The sequence below is a fragment of the Rhineura floridana genome, chromosome 4 (genome assembly GCF_030035675.1).
Source record: "Rhineura floridana isolate rRhiFlo1 chromosome 4, rRhiFlo1.hap2, whole genome shotgun sequence".
In the NCBI taxonomy this organism is placed as follows: domain Eukaryota; kingdom Metazoa; phylum Chordata; class Lepidosauria; order Squamata; family Rhineuridae; genus Rhineura; species Rhineura floridana.
In genome coordinates this window covers 39,662,646-39,680,648 of record NC_084483.1, presented here as the reverse complement: position 1 = coordinate 39,680,648, position 18,003 = coordinate 39,662,646, and the positions used below count along the sequence as shown (strand labels likewise).

The following is an 18,003-nucleotide window of genomic DNA, read 5'->3' as shown; positions in this document are numbered from 1 at the left end:
GGATGGAGCGACTCCCTTACGAGGAAAGGTTGCAGCATTTGGGGCTTTTTAGTTTAGAGAAAAGGCGGGTCAGAGGAGACATGATAGAAGTGTATAAAATTATGCATGGCATTGAGAAAGTGGATAGAGAAAAGTTCTTCTCCCTCTCTCATAATACTAGAACTCGTGGACATTCAAAGAAGCTGAATGTTGGAAGATTCAGGACAGACAAAAGGAAGTACTTCTTTACTCAGCGCATAGTTAAACTATGGAATTTGCTCCCACAAGATGCAGTAATGGCCACTAGCTTGGATGGCTTTAAAAGAAGATTAGACAAATTCATGGAGGACAGGGCTATCAATGGCTACTAGCCATGATGGCTGTGCTGTGCCACCCTAGTAAGAGGCAGCATGCTTCTGAAAACCAGTTGCCGGAAGCCTCAGGAGGGGAGAGTGTTCTTGCGCTCGGGTCCTGCTTGCGGGCTTCCCCCAGGCACCTGGTTGGCCACTGTGAGAACAGGATTCTGGACTAGATGGGCCACTGGCCTGATCCAGCAGGCTCTTCTTATGTTCTTATGCTGTGTCAAATCTCATGTTGGCCTTAAAGTTATGTGGGAATAAGCCCTACTGAATTCAGTGGGATTTACTTCTGAGAAATACACAGAGGATTGGATTGCCAACGACATCATTGGTAGGTGTTACTGACATTTACCTGGTCCCTCAACAGCCCCATACATCCCTACTACAGATGGGATAATTGCAAAATTCACACTTCTGATCAAAGAGAAATGGGATATTAGATTCCACACCCACCCTTTTGGATACTGGCAATGGAGACTGGTGGCTCCAATATCAATGGGGCAGTGAATCTGTTCCAGGTTGTAGTCCAAAATGCTGAAACCTGTTCAGAAAAAATTGGTTCACCACTTTGGACATCTTGAAAGTTCAGACTAAAACCCAGGGCGAATTCACTGCCCCACTGACATGGAGCCACCAGTTTCCACTGGTTTTGTCCACTCCCATGCTTCTGGCTGCTGAAGCAAAGGATGGCTTCACACCAGTGTGTCTGCAGCAAATGTGTGAAGAGACAACACCTGTATAAAGGCTGAACCTCTGCAACATGTATAATCAGACAATCCTTAGAGAGGAACATATTGGAAGAAGCTGACAGCTACTTAAGATACAGCATTGTTTTATAACCTCTACAAAAAAAAATAATTACAGCATTTATGAAACATAATAATGCTGCAGAATAAGGCAGCATTAAAACACTGATATTAATAGTTCCTGCTCAAAGAATTGTAGTCCATGTACAAGGACACTTGTGCAAGGGGAATTCCCTTCCCCTTCAGCATTGGATTAACTCAAAGAATTTAAACAGTTTTAAATTTTTATTCTTAAAAGGAAAAAAATCTATTCTCAACTGAATAAATTCTGTATTAGAAATCAAAGCGCTGAAAACAAGATCAAGTAGTAACCAGCATTTCCGTTGTACTGTTATCTGCCCTCCACCAGGTTGAGGAAGGCTGCACAATATGAATCTGTGGATGTAACTGAATATTCAATGAAGTGAGCAGGGAAAACCTTGAAATAACTAGTCAAGGTTAAATGCAACATCAAGATCTGCTCAGAAGGACCTCTCCCACTTTTAAGAAAATTAACCATAATCATCAACAGTTTCACAATCAATTCAGGAAGAATAAACCAAAAGTCCCTATTTGCTTTCCCTACATTAGAGCTGTAGGAAACCAAAAGGCTCATTAATAAGCAGGTAGCATTAAGAAAGCCATTTAATTTCCACTGTACGGAGGTTGTGGGACACTCTCCATCTCGTGCCTTCCCATCCATTTATTGTACTGCTTGTACCAAAGACTGCTGGTATTGTGCTCGAACAGGAAAATGATCCGCCGGTCTGTTGTATGCTGTCCACACAGGTTCTCCAACAAACAGCCTCATTGCCTTCACATAATTCTGGGGGTCAAAGCACAGAAAGTTTGTACTAAATGCACTTCACTTCTGCAAAAGAGGTAGATCAAAACACTGAAAGGAATGAGGCTGAAGTACACCACTCGTTCACAGTTTTACTGAAGAGTTGGAAAATAGTAAGGTTTCTTGAAACTCCAGGCTTTAAAAAAAATCATACCCCATAACCTATTTTTAGTTTGCATTCCTTGCAATATTCACATTTTCCAAGATGAAATCACTTCATCTCAATCCTGTTCTATGGCACATATATATAAAAATATATCTAAAAACCCACCAGGGAAACAAGATCTTGAACATGTAGCAAAGTTAGGAGCCTTAGGAACAATCAATTTTTTAAAAATACTATCTCCATGTTTGGAATAGCTTCTCAAGCTAAATTTTGATGTGTCAGGCTGCTTTTGCAGGCATGCGAGCAGGGCCAAGAAAATGGTGGTGACATCACACATGTATATATTTGTATAGAAAAACTGCATGTGAAACAACCCACACAGCCTAAAGTAGCAATTCTCTAACACTTACGTGGGAGGAAGCCACATTGAACTCAGTGGGACTTCTGAGCAGACACACATAGGATGCTGCTGTGAATTCACTTGGAAAAAAGCATGTTGCTCAGACCCTTATTTCCACTTTGTTTATGTACAATAACTATACTCAGCCTTAGGGCAAAGCAGACTATAAGTGAAAAACTAACAAACTCAGCAACAAAACCATTTTTACTTTTTCTCAGGAGGTCACGTAGACCTGCCCTTGAATTCACAATGCCGCTTAGCGGCATACAAATCATCTCTCAGTACCTTAGCCTGTTCGGACAAAACAGGGCTACTCAACAAACAATGGTTTGTTTGAGCATGCAGTAGTGTCAAGTTCAAGCAATCCTCCTCTTCCCCAACCCCACTTTCCTTGCTATTTCACTTCGACTGGCTATAGATTAGGCTTAAATCAGTTTCCTGAGATATCTGAACCAGGATTGCAAACCAATAAGCAGCCCTTAAACCACAGTTTCCAGATTCAGACAACACAGAAAGCTAGTATAACAACACTAGGAAGTCTCCTCTGTAACCAGCACATGGTAAGAGGAAGGAGGTTGGAAGAAGCAGCACTTGAGCACATGACTCATGTGTGCCCAACTATGGCTTGTTGAGCAACCTGGTTACATCTGAACCAGACCACTATCTTTCTGCTCATATTAGAGTAAATTAAAGGGAGAAAGTAACAGCCATTAAGACATTACAGTAGGGCCCCGCTTACCGGCGCTTTGCATTCCGGCGTTCCGCTAATGCGGCGGCAGGAAATTCCCCATTTTAAAGCCGTTTTTGCGATTTTGCGGCATTTTTGTGCAACGCGCCCCATTATAATCAATGGGGTTCCGCTTTACGGCAATTTCCGCTTTACGGCAGGGGGCTGGTCCCTAACCCGCCGTATAAGCGGGGCCCTACTGTAAATGCATTATAATAGCATTTCCAATCTATGTTCAGAATTAGGAGACATGAAAGCCATCTGGAGCTGGATTGCCAGCTGGTCAGGAAAAAAGAAAAGAACAAGAAGATCTGGCCCAGCCTGCTCTTGACCTTTCATAGCAGCTTGATATGCAGGACTGAGCAAGTAACTCTTGTCACAGCATGGAGAATCACTGCCGCCGCCACTACTCCACTTAGAAGAGTGTTAAGAACCTAAGTGCAAAATGGAGAAACCCCTAACAACAATAGGGCAGGGAGGGTCTTGCTTGTTGTTTTCAGCTGAAGAGTGGTGTAAGCGTGCCTTTAAATAAATAAATAAACAATAAACTTCACTACACCTGCATCAACAGCCAGCCAAGTAATGCAGGGTGGTTCCCCCCCCACCCCCCAAATTCCAAGAGTTAACATGTTAAGTCTTTTCTAGCTTGAGCTTCATAGGAAAGCACCTATTTCATCAGGTGCATGAAGATGGAATAGGCCCTTGTCTACAACAGCCCATGCTCTAATAGTTTGTTAGCCTTTTAGGTAACACAGGACTCTTTATAAAAACCAAAAATAAAAAATAAGCACTGTTCAACAATAAGCATTTAAGCAACCAATTTTTAACAAGGTTTGGAGTACACATGTAAGTTATTGCTTCCCTAACCTTCTTGCACCCAGGACAATTAACACCTACAATTAAATTCTATAGGTTAGAGGGGGTGGAGGTAGAAGAAAAGGTATCTCTTCTGTCTTTATCTGAACATTTGTAGGTCCACATCCAGCCTCTAAGAAGTCCAAGTCCAGTTCGTGGGAGGGTCATAGCTCAAAGTAGGTAGTGCATCTACTTTGCATCCAGAAAGGTCCAGGTTCAATTCAGACATCTCCAGGTAGGGTTCGTCAAGGCTTCCTGTCTAAAACCCTGGAAAGCCACTGTCAGTCAGTGTTGACAACAGTGGGCTAGATGGCCCAATGATCTGACTAGGTATAAGGAAGCTTTCTGTGTTCCTATGAATTGCTGCTCATAACATCTCTGCAGGTAATACTGCATGTCCCACTATGTTTTTAAAAACACAAGCTTCCCATAAGAGGAAACTCAATTTTTCTGCCAATCTTAACAAAAAAGAAAAACTTCGATAAAACAAAGCATATTCAGTGCTGCACACTGACCACAAAATTTGGGGTTGTGAAACTGTCACTGAGGGCATGCAGGTGTTTTCCACGCACAGGAAAACCAAGAGACTGCACAGCTGATTCCACAAGCTGGCCACCTGTCAACAGCCCCAGACCTGTGGCAAGACAGCGTCCTTAACTTTTTTATGCTGAATGCTTTCTATCCCTCACAACAAGCCAAAGAACAGGACCAGCAGAGCAGATCTCTGAAGGCTCCACTGGACAGTTGTCATGGTAACACCAATCCCTTACTAAAGATGGATTTTGTGACAAGGCTGGAGATACAAGTGCTCCATTTAACTGCAAAGATAGCAGCACAGAGGAGAGAAAGCACATGTGCTCTAATACTATCCCTGCCTGAACCTTTAGGAATTGATTTCTAATCCCAGAATGTTGGGAATGGCAGCTGGGAAGATAGGTGAACTTTATTTCTGAAACTCGGTTGATACTATGCTTCTGTTACAAGGAAGACGCACCACCACCGAATATGATTTCCAGTCAGTACTATCATAAAACTCTTGGACCGCTGGGGTGGGAAAGTCTGTAAAGGGAAGTGTTGTTACTAGCTGTTTGTCTACGCTACTAAATGTGTACAACTTGAAATAATAAGGGTCGTATCCAGTGGCTGCGTGAGAGGAAGGCAGTTCACACAAATCAGCTTTCTGTTCACCTTCTCCCCCCTGAAAACCCTCTCAAGGGAGCAGTAGGAGGCTCCTGAACAGCAGAGGACGTGTTGTATAGAGACTAAGATGTGGTGTCAAATCACTGTGGTGTAGTGGTTAGTGTGTCAGACCTGGGAGTCCAGGGTTCAAATCCCTGCTTAGCCGTGAAGCTCACAGGGTGACTTTGGGTCAGTCATGGTCTTTCAGCCTAAGCTACTGCACAGAATTGTTGTGAGGATAAAATGGAAAGAAGGAAAAGCATGTACACCACCTTGGAGGAAAGGGGGGATATAAGTGTAATAATAACAATAATAATCCCTTCATCCAATTTCAAGTGGTTCCTCCCACCCTGCACTGCAGTTTAGTACAACACATAGTCTCAATGGTTTGGGGGCAGTGGCATTCTGCTGGCACACCCATTGGGTGCAAACCTAAAAGTAGTTAGAGGCTCTAATTTTGTATATATCACCTATCCCTCCCTCAACATCCTACCCACACATTTTTTAATTTAGTGGATTGCACCACAGGTTTCAAGAGTTTTCTTATTAATATGCAATTCGACAGCTGCAGACAATTCTGTCAACTCTGTGTAGATGCTTATACAAAAAAAAAAGTAATTTCATACAGATTCATCCAGTGTAAATCGGTGATAGATGCCAGCAGGAAGCGTGATCATGTCTCCCTTTTCCATGGCAATCCGGATCCATTTGTCGTCTTTATCACGAACGTCAAAATACCCACTTCCTTCCAGGATGTAGCGAATCTCATCATCCAGGTGTAAGTGCTCTTCATAAAATATTTTTATCTGGAAAAGGAAGGGAAGAGAGAAGGCAGCTTTCCATTTAGCGAATCTTATTACAAGTTGTAAGCACGCAGCTTGTTGCAATGATTGCAAGATGTTAAATAAAAAACCTGAAGCCCCTTTTAATAATATTTAGCATTGATATAAAGAATGTTGAACATTCCAAGCACTTCACATGCAATTCTCCCAGTAGCCATAACAGCAACCGCACAAGGTAGGGCAGGATCATTCTGTTCTTTCTGCCAGCAGTGCCATTTAGGAAAAGATTGGGTCTCCTTCCTCAACACCATGATTTAAGCCACCTATGATTATTCCTCAGGACCACCTTGGTCTGTGGCAAGCTCACCGGCACTACACACAGAATGACTATACTTTATAAACAATTAAATAGGCTCAAGTACTAAGTATGTATGTCAAAGGGACAAAACTGTTTTCTTTCTTTTTTTAAATGGCTTTTATACCTCATAACAACTATAATATTTTGTTCCACCACAGGTCAAGCAAAGTAACTACACAAAGTGCTCTGCCATTTAATTTTGAATGTATCCAAAAAATGGAAATGGACTGCCTTCAAGTCGATCCCGCCTTATGGCAACCCTATGAATAGGGTTTTCATGGTAAGCAGTATTCAGAGATGGTTTACCATTGCCCTTCTCTGAGGCCGAGAGGCAGTGACTGGCCCAAGGTCACCCAGTGGGCTTCATGGCTGTGTGGGGATTCGAACTCTGATCTCCCAGGTCATAGTCCAGCACCTTAACCACTACACCACAATGTATCCAAAAGTGGGCCTTTAAACCTTACACAGGATCTTTTGTCACTCAAGTCCTGAAATGACAGCCCGGCTACCTTGTTTTGTACAAATAATTTCCATTTCCAGGTATGGCTGGTTCACCAGCTAAGACCCCTTTTGGACAGCTGACTTGGCCAGTGTACTCCATGCTCTGACAACTTCCAGACTGGATTATTGCAACACACTCTATGTAAGGCTCTCCTTTAAAATAACATGGAAACTTCAACTGGTCGAAAATGCAGCAGCCAGATTACTGTCGGAGGTTCACTTAGAACTTGCATGGCCCCTGTTCTAAAACAGCTACACTAATTGTCAGTTCGTTTCCAAGCCCAATTCAAGGTGCTCACATTAGTGTTTGAAATCCTAAATGACTTAGGCCCCCAAATATCTGAAAGACTTCTTTTTTCTCTAAAGACCCTCTTGGGTGTTAATGTAGAGGAGACCCTCCCGGTAGTTCCACACCCTAGACAGCATTCTGTGTAGCAACCCCTAAGTTGTCCCTCCCCACAGAGTTGCACCTGGTACCTTCACAGTATAGCTTTTGTTGTATGCTGAAGACGCACCTTTCCACTCTGGCCTTTGACACCTGAGATTACAACAGGTCCCAACTTCTGACTATCACTCCCTGAAAAGCACATAATACTCTGGTAATCAAGCAATTGTACATGCTGCTGAGTGGCTTTTGAATCTCACCTCAAAGAATTGGGAGCCACCCTGTTCTTCTGTATATAAATTGTTTTAACTGATTCTAATATCGTATTGTTTTATATTGTAACCTGCCCTGGGACCTTATGGTGAAGGGCAGGCAAGAAACCCAAATAAGCAAACAAAGGCAGACAGTAAATACCAGACCTTAAACTACCTGCATAAGTGCTACTTCATGTCTGCATTCTGTAAGACTCCTGGCACACAACTGCTATCAAATAGTAGTAATAACATTAGGAATGGATGGTGGAGTGTGTAGAAAAAAGCTTAATTCTATGGGAAGGGATTATATTAGTACTTCATATTTCGTGGAAGGTGTGGGGAAATCCCATTTTCAGCCGCTTTTTTTCTGCCTGACTGTACATCTCAGGGGTGGGGAATTTGTGGCTCCCTCAATATTGTTGGACTCCAACTCCCATCAGTCCCACCCAGCATAGCCAGTGGTCAGAGACGATGGAAGCTGTCTGGTGTGGGTGTGGCCCCGATTAGGCAAACCTAGCAGCTGTGGGACTGGCTTTTCGAACACTGACAGTTGGTTCCTACTGAGCATGGCTGACATCACTGAGTTCAAGCCAAAATTTCTTAAATTAATTAAAAATCAGCCAGGTTTTTTTAAAAACTTTTAAACTGCAGAAGATAAAGGTCATAGTATGGGACAAGGTCAGTAATAGGATTACAGGTACTCCTTGAACATGGCTGATTTATAATTAATTTCAACAAATTATGAGAACTCTGACAGAAAAAAGTCCAAAAGGGCTGTTTTCTCTCACTCTTTTTACACTTTGAACTCTCAATTCTCTCTGACTGTTTTTGTATCACTATGAAAATTTAGAGGGTTGTTAAGCAAGCGTTTCTGAGTTCAGGACTATATGTTTTGTAAAGTTTTGATTCGAAATGAGCTTATGAGGAGGATCAGAATGAGATGGGGGGTATTTTCAATTTAACGTGCCTACTCATAGGGAAGCTCGGAGGGCAGCAACACGAAAAAGGGCTTTTTCAGTGGTGGCCCCTGAATTGTGGAACACCCTCCCAGAGGAGATACGCCTGTCGCCAACGTTACTATCATTTCGGCGCCAGGTTAAAACTTTCCTCTTCGCCCAGGCATTTTAATTATTTTAATAATGTTGTATATACTGGAAGTGTTTTAATTCTTAATATTTTGTATTCTTAAATTGTGTTTTTATATTGTATATGCTTATGTATTTTTAATGTTGTTCTTGTGAACCGCCCAGAGAACTTCGGCTATGGGGTGGTCTATAAGTTTAATGAAATAAAATAAAATAAATATAGGGGGATGCAGATTCCTCACCCCTGCTCTAGCTTCAGCTTAAAGAAGCACAACTAGACTAGTGAGGAAGGGCATTCCCATGCAATCCTCCCAGTATGCATCCTTCTTTCAAGACAAGCTTGGCAGTGCTCCCTCTGACAATTTACCAACAGCCAAGATATTATTCTCACTCCCAGCTCCTCCCTCAGTTAAAGCATTTTTTCAACTCAGGAAGCCACAACAAGCGACCAAATTCCTGAAGTGCTTCGTCAGCTTTGGATTAAAGGAGGTGGGGTGGGGAACAGAAGAAAATCTAAATGAAGTGGCAAAATGGTTTTGCACACCAACAGCAGCTGTAGTGTACTATAGCTTGTGGGAGGGTTTGTCAGTCAGTGCTGCCACGTGACAATGCTTTGCAGACATGTTACAGGTCTGGGAGACCACAAAACCTCACAGAAACTAACTAGGCTTAGGTAGGCATTCTTACACCCCTCCAATAACGAATTTACTAAAATATTCATAGCACTTAAAACACATTGCCTTGACAACCAGACAAGGAGGGGGAGAAGAGCTCCCTCTTTCTGAGAAGACTGGATAACGACAGCTAGAAAGACCAGATGATTTTGCTTTTTTCATTTATTACGTCCCAAGAAAGCAATGGCCAATTGTACAGAAGTTTAACATACATTCTTCTGCCAGGAAAGTAGGTGGGGGGAGGGGCTCTTGGATGTTTAAGAGTTGTATAGAAGAGGAAATTTCAGGACAAGCAGGCTTGGTCACTTTAGCTGAAATCATCTGTGAAAGGTGCAGGAGTCCTGTACTTTTTTTCACCTGACCTCCTTACAGACAACACGGTCAAGTTACAGTGCTCAAATCAGATATCTCTGTGTTGGTGCCACAGAGTAAGCCACACAAAACAGCAGAATATGTGTATGCATGTTTTGGGCAAGATGTTTAGCAGCATTAAATCTATTTTGCATTGTTTGGTCTGAACATCTATGCCTATAGAAGAATCCTGTCAGGTTTGAAAGCCTGAAACATTCAAAGCAACTAGGTTTGCCCAATTTGTAATATCATCACCCTTAGAGGCAGTGTGGTGTTGTGGTTAGAGAGCCATGTTCTAATCCCAACTCAGCCATGAAGCTCCTAGGTGAGCTAGTCACCATCTCTCAGTCTATTCTACCTCACAGTGTTGTTGTGAGGATAAGAGAGGGGGGAAGAGGACTATGTATGCTATGTTGAGCTCACTGGAGAAAAGGTGGAATAAAAGTGTAATTTAAATATTCTAGCCTCGTTTGCTTTAGTGTGCCTACCCCAGAGTAAAATTTTTGAGGACTGTACTCTAGTGGTCACCCATAAGCAGCAAAAAAACCACACCATGAATCTGAAGGCCAGTTCACATAAGGGCTTACATCTATGTACTCTAGCATCAAGAGATCATAAAAGACAAAAAAGCCACATAATCCACTTTCCATAATGGCTGCATTTGGATGTCACATTAAACAAAGGGGCTGGGGAACCTTTCTCAGCCCAAGGGCCACACATATTTGTAAGTAACCTTTTGAGGGCCACATGCTAGTGGTGGACAGGGAGGGCAAGAGTCTGAGGTAAAAGTGGGTGGAGCAATGGATATGACTCTTACCTTTGTACAACAGGCTACATTCCAGCCATGCAAAAGTCAGATTTGTACACACACAGAAACCATCTCTCCTCCAGGCCAGCAATAAGCATTATTACAGTTCCATGGCACATGCTAACGCGGCAAAAGCAATCAAGAAGAGTAGGGCCAGTGAGGGTTATCACCTGGGGAGTGTTCCAAGGGCCAGAGAGAGAAGCATGAAGGGCCACAATTGGCCCACAGGCCTGAGGTTTAGCACAATGAGAATGAGCCTCAGGAAGCCTTGGGCTTGTGTGGTTCCTGTTCAGCACAGTTACAAGAACGGCCCAGTTTTGCTTCCAATATCCATTAATCACTATGGTCCATGTTAACTATCATTTGTTTAAACATACCAGCCTATAATTTTTATCATCATTGTCATTATTTAATTCCCTTCACCAGTAGGTCACAGGGCAGGTTGCAACACTATAAAATCCAAGATTAAAAACAGTTTACAACAAATTACAATCACAACTAGACAGGGTCCTAAAAATACACTTCTCAAGTATCAAAAGCCAGGGTGAAGAGATGCGTCTTCCACATATGATGAAAGCTATATAGTCAAGATGCCAGACACACCTCTGTGGGAAGGGAATTCCACAACTTAGAAGCTGCCACAGAGAATGCCCCCTCCTGGGCCACCCCCCACCCCCAAACTGCTGAGGGCAATGGAACTACCAAAATGGCCCCTTCTGCTGATCGCAACACCCAAGTAGGGAAGGAGGTGGTCTTTCTTTGCACTCAGATCCTGCTTGCGGATTTCCCATGGACAACTGGTTAGCCACTATGAGAACAGGATGCAGGACTGGATGGGCCATTGGTCTGATCCAGCAGGCTCTTCTTGGGTTCTTATGTAGATATGTGGGGCTTAAATCATTTATGGCTTTAAACAGTGTGGGCTATAGGGTGGGCTATAGGGCTTCATAATCCACCGTTTGAAAATGGCTTGTTTCAAACAAACCATAGTTAACATTAACCAGTTTGTTGGGTTCAGGCAAAACAAATAGCTGTTTGGCTTCCTGTTTAGATTATGAACTCCTTCTGATAGCTGCACAGGATGGGGTACATGTCAGCCCAAGATTCACTGCAGCTCATTCTGATCATGCTAAACTATGGTTTTGTGCGGAAACAAGGAATTTACAGCCCTCCAATTGTTACTGAACTACAGCTCCCATCACCCCTGACCCTATGCTGGCAAGGGCTGATAGGAGCTGGATTCGATCAAGATCTGGAGGACACCAGGTTCCCCCAACCCTAGTTTAGTGTGACGTCCAAAGCAGGCCAATAAGACAGATCGTGCCTTCGGCCAAAAGTTCCCAAGTGTTCACTAACTGTGTGATAATAGATGACATGATTCTCACACATGGATGATCTAGCCCTTTGATTGCCAACTGTTTCTAGCATGATTACACTGCCTTTTCAGAATAGCATAAGAGACAGAAATTAAGAGACTGTAATTCATCTCACCTCTCAATCTATCTGCATGACAGAATTTAACAGCTGAATCCAACAACTCTTTAAAAAAAGGAACCCTGTCAGAAAAATAAAAGACAACACTCAAGGGGAAGCTACAAGGGACGCACACACCTTCCTGTTATAAAGGTTGAAAATGCCCTTTGACAAAAAAGATAAGAATAACTGCATGATTTACAGCACAATCCTAACTAAGGCCACTTCTACATTACACATTCAAAGCAGTATCGTGCCACTTTAAACAGTCATGGCTTCCCCCAAAGAATCCTGGGAGCTGTAGTTTGTGAAAGGTGCTGAGAGGTATAGCTCTGTGACAAACTACAGTTCCCAGGATTCTATGAGGAAAACCATGACTGTTCAAAGTGGTATAATAGTGCTTTAAACATATCATGCGGATGTGGCAATATCTATACAGAAGTAAGCCCTCTTTAATGTTTACTTCTAAGTAAGGGGGATTAGGATTAAAGCCTTAGTTCTCAGAAAAAGGGAATCAATTGCTCAAACAGCAGAACTGGAAATGTTTAAAACTGGCACACCCTCTAGTGGCAAATTCCAGCATTTACAACCCTTTCAAGGCCCAGAGACAGAATTATTACCTTCTCTTCATAATTTGGAAGCTTATCTTTATGTATCGTTATTATATCCTTCCAAGAGTAGTTCTTGTCTTTCTGAATCTTTGCTAGCACTGGATCAGTCTCATAGTTGTCAGCATTCAGCTACAGAATGAAGAAAAGGGTTTTCCTAACTAAGCAGTTCAAAAAGAGACAATCATCATTATCAGTCATTTCCAAACACTTCTTCTGTGCAAAATGCTTAACGACTCTACAGAGCAGGTTGCTGGTATTCCCACTGTACAGGTGAGGAAATAAAGCCATGATGTTATTACCTGCTTAAGTCCAGCCACAGCTCAGCTACAATTCAACCTCAGTCCTTTCAGGCCCAGCTCCAAAAGCTAGTTCTCACCATAACAGCAATACGTATCTCGCATTTCATCTATCACTTGTTAGTTTCCAAGAAGCTTCACATACAACGTTGGAAATCTCTTTCCTTGGAGACTCACCAGCATATCTTACAGAACACATATTTATTCAAAATAGAAGTTTGGTGAACAGAGGCAGGAGAGGAACATAGGAATCTACTTTATTCCGAAATCATCAGAGCATTGGTCCATCCAACTCAGGTTTGTCTTCAACAGCATTCCCCAACTGGGTGCGCTCCAGATGTTTTGGACTACAACTCTCATCACCCCTGATCCTTGGCCGTGCTGGTTGGGACTGATGAGAGCTGTAGTCCCAAAACATCTGGAGGGCACCAGGTTGGGGAAGGCTGTTATGTACTGACCAGCAGTGTTTCTCAAGGATTTTAGGCAGGAGTTATTTCCTGCCATAACCGGAGATGCTGAGGACTGAATCCGATACCTTTGCATGCAAAGCATGTGCTCTGCCACTGAGCTATGGCCCTTCTGCAACATGTTGCCACATGTCTGAAACCCTTGAAATAGGTGGAGCACAAATCTAATCTTTTTTTAAACTTAATCATAATTCATGGTTTCTCCAGGCAGGTAATCCTGACCATAGGTACATATTTACTATGGGAAAATCTAATACTTGAACAAGATTTATCACAGCTCTCAGGAAAAGTTTTTTCCAGCTGCTATCATCATGGGAATGGCTGCTATCCAAGATCACACAATTATCCATTCCGAAGTCCATATTAAGACAATACGTTTAGTAGGCCAACGAAAATGTCCTAACATAGCCCCCTGCACTGCACTATACATTTAAAGCAGTATTATACCATTTTAAACAGTCATGGCTTCCCCCGAAGAATCCTGGGAAATGTCATTTGTAAAGGGTGCTGAGAGCTGTTAGGAGACCCCTATTCCCCTCACAGAGCTACAATTTCCAGAGTGGCTTAACAATCAATCCCTCTACCCAGGGAACTCAGTGAAACAGGGAGTCTTCAAATAGTACTCCTAAGAAGCTACAGTTCCCAGGATTCTTTAGGGGAAGCCATGACCGTTTAAAGTGGTATGATGCTGTTTTAAATGAATAGTATAGATGGGGCCTTAGCATGCAAGCTTCTGAATTCCCAAGCAGTCTTCATCAAGCTAAATGTTTTGTTTTATTTTGAGGGCAGCGGGAAGAAGAGAAAAAAGGCTGTTGGTGTTAGTCAAGCCATCCATGTCTGCAGTCTGCTAAGTTTGAAGATGGTGTGTGGGAGGAGCAAGCAAACATTCAAATGAGGCACCTTCAGATGCTTAGAGGTTTCATGTTGCACAGTGGCCTCCTGGAAGGAAGAAAAACACAATGGCCAATTCTACATTTCTGCATATGCGACAAACAGCTGTTAATCAGTTTTGCCTCCATCCTTAGGTGCAACACACAGGTGTCCTTTGGTAGGTAGGTGACATGGTATTTATCCATGTAAGTGCATTTCAAGGATGGTCAGGTCTGCTCACTTAGAGGAAATGTCTTCTCTAGGCACGGATAGCTAACACGGTGCCCTCCAGATGTTGATGGACTCGTTCCCAGCCAGCATGGCCAATGGTCAGGGATGATGTGAGTTGTAATCCAACAGTAACTGGAGGGCACCGTGTTGGCTACCCTAAGAACCGGTAATAATGCTCCAAATTTCTGAAATGACTTTGATTCTACAAAAAGAGATTATTGTAAAGCTGGCCTTCCACAGCAAATATATTTTTTTCCTGAGGGAAGACTGCTACAGCAAGAATCCCATGTCCACAAAGAGCTGTAAGCTGTTAAAGTTTCCCTTCCTGGATTTCCCTCCAGGCAGGCTGCCATCTTTGGCAGGGCAGCTTTCCAAAACAACAAAATTAGCCTTGATAGGGGAAGCAGCTGGAACACGACAAACAAACAAGATTAAATTTAAACACTGACAAGGATCAAGGGGTCTTCATCGATTATTTTACAAGTTTAATATACTGCCCAGGTCCTCATTTAACCATATTTGTTCTGTAATTGCAATGGTTCCACCTAGAGGGAAGTGGTATAAGACTCATGGGAGTGCACACATGGGAACATGCTACCCATCCCCCTCCTGTTGAGACTCAACATTTTTTACTAATGCTCCAACATAAACTGCACTGAAAGAGTCCTAGAAACTCCTTTGCAGATATGTTCTAAATCAGCAACCCCAGAGGTTTATGCTAAACCCTAAAGCAGAGGTTCTCAGACTGGTTTGCCCATCACTGATGGCCCACGAACTCCACTCAGATACTCTGTGGAAAGGTTGCAGAACAGTTAAGAATATCTGTACTTGGCCATGCAACTATTTTTTTTTTCTGATAACAGAGGATATTTTGACCAGGACTAGATTATCAAACAGGCAAACAAAGCCCTGGCCTGGAGGTGGGGGGCATGATTTTCATAATATGGTGCTGATGAGAGGTGGGATTTCCATCAAGTACCACCCTCAAGTCCAAACAGAGAAGTAGGGTGAATGCTGAATCTGATCTGAGACTAAAGCTGACAAACATTACACTTGATTTCAGAGAACTTCGCTCACTCACACACACAAAACAGGCCCATTCATCACATTACAAAGGCAAAACTATGATTATTTTCTAAAAAGTAAGAGATGTGCCTTGATTGCTAGCAGGGGGGAAAAAGGGGTCCTTTGAGACCCCCAGCAATTTTCAAGTGGTCCATGAAAAAAACAAGTTTAAGAACCACTGCACTAAAATAAACTGTAGGATAGAGAAAACAAGCATAATTTAAAATACTTAGTTATAACAACTTTGCAAACAAGATCCCCAAAGTAAATAGCCTACAAGATGTTTTGCTAAGCCATCTAACACATACATCTGTATAAAAAAATTAGTCACAGCAGCACAAGATATAGGCCCCATCTGCACTATACATTTAAAGCAGTATTATACCTCTTTAAACCCCTATTCCCCTCATAGAGCTACAATTCCCACAGTGGTTTAATAATCAATCCCTTTCCCCAGGGAACTCTGGGAATTGTAGCTCTGTAACGGTAACAGGGGTCTCCAAACAATTCTCAGCACCCTTAACAAATGACATTTCCCAGGATTCTTTGGGGGAAGCCATGACTGTTTAAAGTGGTATAACATTGCTTTAAATGTATAGTACAGATGAGGCTCTTAGCACCTCAGTTAAGACTGTTACATGTATACAGAGGTACATTCCTCCTATTCAAATATATGGAAGCAAAGGCAAAACCTTTTCCCACCCCAGATTTCTACATAGCTCAAAAACAATGTGAATGGTACATACACCATATTTGCATTTTATACTGTAGAATCTGTACTCAAATGTAAAGTACAGCGTATGACAGAAGGTCTGAGGGCACATAATACAGCCACCTTGCTAAAGGTAAGCAGAAATCGAAACAAAGCCAGTGGCCAATATAACTGCAAAGCCTTGTTCAGGAAACAGGTTGCCAACATTTGACATGCAGAAGAACAGTCTGTAACAATTGTATTTCATGCCCACTGGGCCCCTCTGCTTACAATTGTTTTGTCTGCTTACTTAGAGTAACACTTCATTCATCTGATGAGGAGCCAGTGTTGTGTACAGGAACACCTGGATTCAAAATCCTCACTCCACCATGAAGGCCACTGGGTAATCTTGTGGCAGCCACTATCTCTCAGCCTCATATCTATCTCATCAGGTTGTTGTGAGGATAAAAGGGAGGTGGAGAAATTATGTATGCATTGAGCTCGAGGAAAAGCAGGATATTGATGTAGAAAAATTATATTACATTATTATTAATAAAATGGAGGGGATTCTAGTCCAGGAAAGCTTATACCATAATAAATGGTAATTTTTAAGGTGCCACAAGACTCTGTTGTTTTTCTACCACACATTGGCACAGTTACTCCTCCGAGGGATATTATCAACAACAATAAAAATTACTATTACTAGAGACAACCATAGTTGTATTTCACCCTTCCTCCCATGAGCTCAGGGTGGCATGGATATGGACTATGCCACTTTTATCTTCACAATATCCCCTGTGAGGTACGGTTAGGTTACAAGAGCGAGGGAGGCCGAAGTTCACCCAATGAGACTCATGGCTGAGCAAAGGATTGACCTCAGCCAAAGCCCAACACTTTAACAGCTGCACTACACTAGCATGCCATCAGCCTAAGGGTGGCTAATGTGGCGCCCTCCAGAGGTGGCTGGACTACATGTCCCATCATCCCTGGCCACTGGCTACGCTACCTGGGGCTGGTGAAATCTGGGAGTCCAACAACATCTGGAGGGCAGCGGGTCGGCTACCCCGGTCTCCTACATTAGCCTATCTCGCCAGCGCCCTCATGCTAATTGCTTAGCATACTCGACCATGCGAGCAGAGAACTGGACCAAAAGTGCAGGCGGTTGCAAGCAGCATTAATGAGCTAGAACAGGGACGGGTTCATATACTCTGGATTTCCCTTGGAGCACGTCCTGAACCAAAAGAATGACCTGGACCACAGCCAGCTTCGCCAGGATCCTGTGAGCCCCACACCCCGGCACAGGGATAGCGCCCCAACCCGGACCTTCCTCGCAGCTTTTCGTTGCCCTCCTGCCTACTTTCCAGTAGAAGACACCGAGCTGCCTCAACTGCTCGAGGCTGACGGGCTCATTGGGCTCCCGGCGGTGCACTTTCCGCTGGTCCTCTTGGGACTCATCCATGTACCAAGCTTCGACCATCGTGCGCCACGGCAAAGTCGTTCCTCTTTCCCAGCAGGCAGGCTGGCTGCGCCGTATCCAATCGGGGCAAAAGGAAGGCATGACTCATTGCAGCTCCGCCTCTTGGTTTCTCTGCTTGCAATGTAGGAAGACACACGAGATTCCTGCGCATGAGCCGGAGCGAAACTTAGGGACGAATTTAGGAATGGCGTTGTGTTAATTTACCTAAATGCCGCCCCCACCCCAGTATCTCCGACAACTTTCCTATCCCGATCCACGCAGCACAGTTAAGCCGCAGTACCTTTGAGGTAAAGCGATTTTTAGAGCTATGGCATGAAGCAGCGGCCGGGTCTTAACACCAAGTCGCATAGTACCTGAACCGTGTTTGTAAATCATAGACTGGTAGAATTG

General features: G+C 43.1%; 1 protein-coding gene across 1 annotated transcript; it reads right to left on the bottom strand.

Annotated features, from left to right (window-relative positions):
* Window positions 1-1,153: 1,153 nt before the first annotated feature.
* On the bottom strand, window positions 1,154-17,679 carry ADI1 (acireductone dioxygenase 1). The gene is made up of 4 exons (XM_061622853.1): window positions 17,494-17,679; window positions 12,526-12,645; window positions 5,861-6,040; window positions 1,154-1,949 (listed from the first exon to the last, which is right to left on the bottom strand). Exons 1-4 carry the CDS (start codon window positions 17,611-17,613, stop codon window positions 1,827-1,829), a joined length of 543 nt encoding a protein of 180 aa, XP_061478837.1. The 5' UTR covers window positions 17,614-17,679; the 3' UTR covers window positions 1,154-1,826.
* Between the last annotated feature and the right edge of the window lie 324 nt (window positions 17,680-18,003).